At 40.9% G+C, this 4,532-nt stretch overlaps 1 protein-coding gene across 1 annotated transcript; it reads left to right on the top strand.

Annotated features, from left to right (window-relative positions):
- Positions 1–839: 839 nt before the first annotated feature.
- Positions 840–3,840, top strand: LOC130975891 (protein FAR1-RELATED SEQUENCE 5-like). The gene is made up of 3 exons (XM_057900608.1): positions 840–3,179; positions 3,284–3,364; positions 3,649–3,840. The coding sequence occupies exons 1-3, from the start codon at positions 840–842 to the stop codon at positions 3,838–3,840; spliced, it is 2,613 nt and encodes an 870-aa protein (XP_057756591.1).
- Positions 3,841–4,532: the final 692 nt, after the last annotated feature.

Genomic DNA, 4,532 nt, shown 5'->3' with positions numbered 1-4,532 from the left:
TTGTATAGTGTATTGGAGAACATTTGTAATTATAATTTCTACTATATCACTTATTTTTCATTTTAAAAAATACCCTCCATCTCTTCCTGAAATTCAACATGCATCTCTCAGAACTTGAAAAACACAGCCTCCAACAGTGAAAATTTTTATACTAGTACCCACTATCCAACCCTGTTTGGTTTTTTGGCTTTCGTTGAGTGTTACACCAAAGAGGAATCCACCCAGCGTCCATTTAGCAATATTGATCTCCTTCGAGTAACGGGAGCCGGAACTGGTACTCTGGTTCCGTCGGCTAGGCATCGACGTCAACTGAGGAGATGGCGAACGCTAAACTGAGGAGAATTTTGTAGCAGAACTTCTGCTAGATCCGAAGTTGTGGCTGCTGGAAGCTGGTTTAACAACATTCATTTTTCGGCTGCCTTCGAATTAGGTGCGTCGGATTAGGAAAAGGTCACCTCCCTCCGACTCCGACAGTGCAATTTTTATCCGTTGAAGCTCAACCTCTGGTTCTCATCAAGGTATGTCCGATTAAGTTTTTTTGTTAATCCAGATTAGTTTAATTTTGACGATAGTCTATGCCTTTTCAACGGTTCTCTGTTTAACGGTGTTGGATTGCTATTCTGGATTTTGCAAATAAAGCAACATTGTCCAGTTCTAAGCTGTGGCTAGGTTTGGGGAATTGAAATTAAAACCTAATACTTGGGTCCAAAACAATTGGGTTAGTTTAATTGAATTTGGTTCATTTAATTTTACATGCAGGTTAGTTTAGTTTTCCTTCGTTGCTGCCATTGGCTCTGGTAATTGACATTTTTGGGTAAAATTATGGCAGGGGTTAAATTATGTCCATTAACGAGGATGATGTGAAGAATGATTCTGATAATGATTTGGGTGTTGATTTCGATTATCAACCGAATGCAGAAGACAATGCTGAAGACGACGATGTGGATTCGCTGGATTCTACTAGCAAGAGTGAAGAAGTTTGTGGGGTAAAAAGAATAGCAGATCTAATGGTGGAGGATATTTGGAACCTGGAGTTTAGGACAGAGGATGAGGCCTGCCAGTTTTATAACGCTTATTCTTGTTGGCATGGATTTGTAATGAGGAAGGACGACGTGGTTAGGGATAATCAAGGTCGAATTATTAGCAGGCAACTTGTTTGCAACAAAGAGGGCTGGAGAAATATGAGGTATCTTGATATGGATGATAGATCAAGGGAGGCAAGGTCGCTAACGCGAACCAAGTGTCCAGCTCGGCTTAGGGTAAAGCTTGACTACGGCTGCGGTAGATGGAAGGTATCATGTTTTGTTGAATCTCACAACCACGATCTGACGCCACCCCAATTTGCGCATCTGGTACCGGCCAATCGTCGTCTCACTGTGAGTGATAGAGTCCAAGTGGAAAATCTTCATAATTTTGGTGTCAAGAGCTGCCATATTATGGGGTATATTGCATTCCAGAAGGGTGGATATCGTCATGCTGGCTTCACACGGAAAGATTTGTACAACCACATCGATTGCTATCGTCGGGCAAAAGTTAAAAACGGGGATGCCAATGCGGCAATAAACTATTTGATTGGCAAGTCAAACAACGATCCGCTGTTCTTTGGAAAGTATACGTTCACTAGTGACGAAAGGCTGGAGCATATTTTTTGGGCAGATGGGCAGTCGATTATCGACTATCACTGCTTTGGAGATATTGTTGCCTTTGATTCAACCTACAAGAAGAATAAATACAACAAGCCTTTGGTGATTTTTTCTGGATGCAATCATCACGGGCAGACTGTTATCTTCGGCTCCGGCCTACTATCCGACGAAACCACAGAGACGTATAAGTGGTTGTTGGAAACCTTTGTTGAAGCGATGGGTGGGAAAAGTCCAAAAGCAGTAATAACTGACGGAGACCTTGCCATGCGAGATGCAATCAAGAATGTTCTGCCTGATGCGACCCATCGGTTATGCGGCTGGCATCTGCAGAGAAATGCATGTGAAAATATAAAGAATCCTAATTTCCTACGCGATTTCAAGGGTCTTATATACGACAACAACGACCAGAGAGACTTTGATCGGAGATGGACAGCCATTTTGGATAAGCACAACCTTGTTGGCAGTACCTGGATGGAGAAGACGTACGAAACCCGTGAGATGTGGTCCCATTGTTTTCTCCGGGATAAGTTTTTCGGTTACATAAGGACGACATCACAGTGTGAAGGTATAAATTCTCTCATCAGATTTTATGTTAATCGCAAGAACACCCTCATTGACTTCATGCATAACCTGGATAGGGCCTTAAAGGAGTATAGAAACAATGAATTAATAGCTGACTTTAAGTCTCAGTGCTCAGAGCCTGTGATGATTACCTCATTGGAGGTATATGAAAGATCTGCATCCTGTTATTTCACGCGAAACATTTTCAAGGAAATTCGTAATGAGATTCAGAGGGCAGGGGCTTTGAATATAACGGTACTAAGCACAACCTTGGACAAGGTAGAGTTCAGTGTGACTGCTCTGGGAGACCCGGCCAAAGATCGCCGGGTGGAAGTCGATAGAGGTAAGAATCTGTTCTCGTGCTCGTGCAAGCTGTTTGAATCACGTGGTATTCCCTGTAGTCATATCTTCTGTGCCATGAAGTTCGAAAACATACTTGAGTTTCCAGATTCGTTGATATACAAAAGGTGGACAAAGAATGCAAAGAACGAATTTATTAGCACAGATATGCCTGTGAATGATGACATCGAAAGGGTCTTAAAGTTTCGAGTTGGAGCGTTGGCATCGAACTGCAACAAGCTGTGTGATATTGCTTGCAAGGATCTTGCAGACTTTGATGAAGTCCAGTCTGAACTTGTCAATTTAGTTATCCGCCTGCAGTCACGCAAACAAGGCAAGTCAACTCCTAATGTTAACGTGGAAGGCATTAACGATCCATTCGTTGTCAGAAGCAAAGGAGCCCCTTCGAAGAGGTCTTCTTGGAGGAAGAAGAGAGCATGCTCTAATTGCCACAAGTACGGTCATTACTACAAGCGCTGTCCAGATCTGATGCAGCATAGTGTGGAAGGCAACCCTCGCGATGGATCATACGGCAATGCATCAGCCAAGGACTCAGGTTTTAGTCCACAAAGGTTTGCTAATTCTTCAAGGTCGTTCTCAATTAAGTCCGAACACCACTCAGGAGCTAATACCAAGGTACGATCTGTTTATTCGAAATAGGCTCCTGCTGTGAAAATCTTGTTCGGTGTGTGTCCCTTTAAAAACCATTAAACTATGTGAATGTTCCTCTGTTTGGGCAGCCTTTTAAAAAGGGTGGAACAAGGAAGTTTACGGCGACGGGTATGAGGAACCGGAAGGGTAAAGACAACACTTTTGTTGAGGTAATTTTTTTGAATATAAACATCTAATTTCCGTGTCATGAACCGGGTAAATTAATGATGATCTCGGACTTCTTGTATATAAAAAAAATATAAAACAGCGGAGCCTCCATGAAAGCAGCGAATCCATTGACATCGCGTCCACGAATGGTGTTTTCAATAAAAATCTCTACTCGTTAACACAGGTGTGATGCGTAAAACTCCACTTAACCACTTTGCGATGAATGACCATTATGGTTTTATGCATGATTATAGTTTCTGATTGGGGATTATGATGTTATCAGCAGGTGAAGGAGTCACAGCAGGACAAGAGACATTCATTCAAGAACTATGATTGCGTTAATGATGTCGTTGATGATAAATGTGACACACGACATGTGCAGATCGATGTCCGAGATCCGTTAACATCGTCACTGCCTTGTGGCAACAAACAAGGATCGTACATGGCATTGTTCGCGTCGATGCACAGGACACTTTGACCATTTCAAGGAATTAGTCTTCTGAATTTAGTGCAATGAAAGTATAATTGGTTCTAAAAGCATGATTTATCCTGATTTAGTGACCGCAATGTATTAGTCACTGCTTGGTATTGAGGAGTTTTTTAGTTGTAGTTATTTACGTTAAGTATGAACATTGCTGTGTTCTTGTTGCAGTTAATTGCGGTTGACTTTTGGGTGACGATTTGCAACCATTGTGATTATGCAATTCAGTTGATCAATTAGAGTTGTGTAAATTGATTTTTTTCCCTACTTAGTCCATTATGATGACAATAATCAATATGCATGTGTTTTGCTTACATTGCTGTATTTTAGTTGAAGTTTATTGTGGTTGCATTTGGAGTAAAGATTTCCTACCATTGTGGTTATGCAATACAGTTGAAAAAACAGAGCTGTGTTAAATGAATTTTTTTCCTTTCTTATTGCATTTGATTTACCAACCAAATTATTTGATTGAATGGGTTGTAGTCACCAAGGTTGATTTGTTCTTAGACGGTTACGAATCTCTTTTGTAACGTTGAGTTTGTGAATCTGCTTTGTTATTATGGATTTCCTGTATTCATTGAAAATTTTATTTTAGGGAAAATGGCACACTTCGTATGAAAGCAGTTTGAAATATATATCGATATATGAAGCAGATAAATCGTAAACAGAAACACATTTTTGTTGGCTCA

Source organism: Arachis stenosperma, chromosome 4, assembly GCF_014773155.1.
Source record: "Arachis stenosperma cultivar V10309 chromosome 4, arast.V10309.gnm1.PFL2, whole genome shotgun sequence".
In the NCBI taxonomy this organism is placed as follows: Eukaryota; Viridiplantae; Streptophyta; class Magnoliopsida; order Fabales; family Fabaceae; genus Arachis; species Arachis stenosperma.
The sequence above is the reverse complement of the archived record's forward strand: the minus strand, read 5'-3'. Positions and strand labels throughout refer to the sequence as shown.

Excerpts from the sequence above, each read along its gene's own strand:
- LOC130975891 (XM_057900608.1), top strand. The coding sequence starts at position 840 with ATGTCCATTAACGAGGATGATGTGAAGAATGATTCTGATAATGATTTG. Across the intron at positions 3,180-3,283 it reads ACTCAGGAGCTAATACCAAG|CCTTTTAAAAAGGGTGGAAC; the intron begins GTACGATCTGTT and ends CTGTTTGGGCAG. Across the intron at positions 3,365-3,648 it reads AAGACAACACTTTTGTTGAG|GTGAAGGAGTCACAGCAGGA; the intron begins GTAATTTTTTTG and ends TGTTATCAGCAG.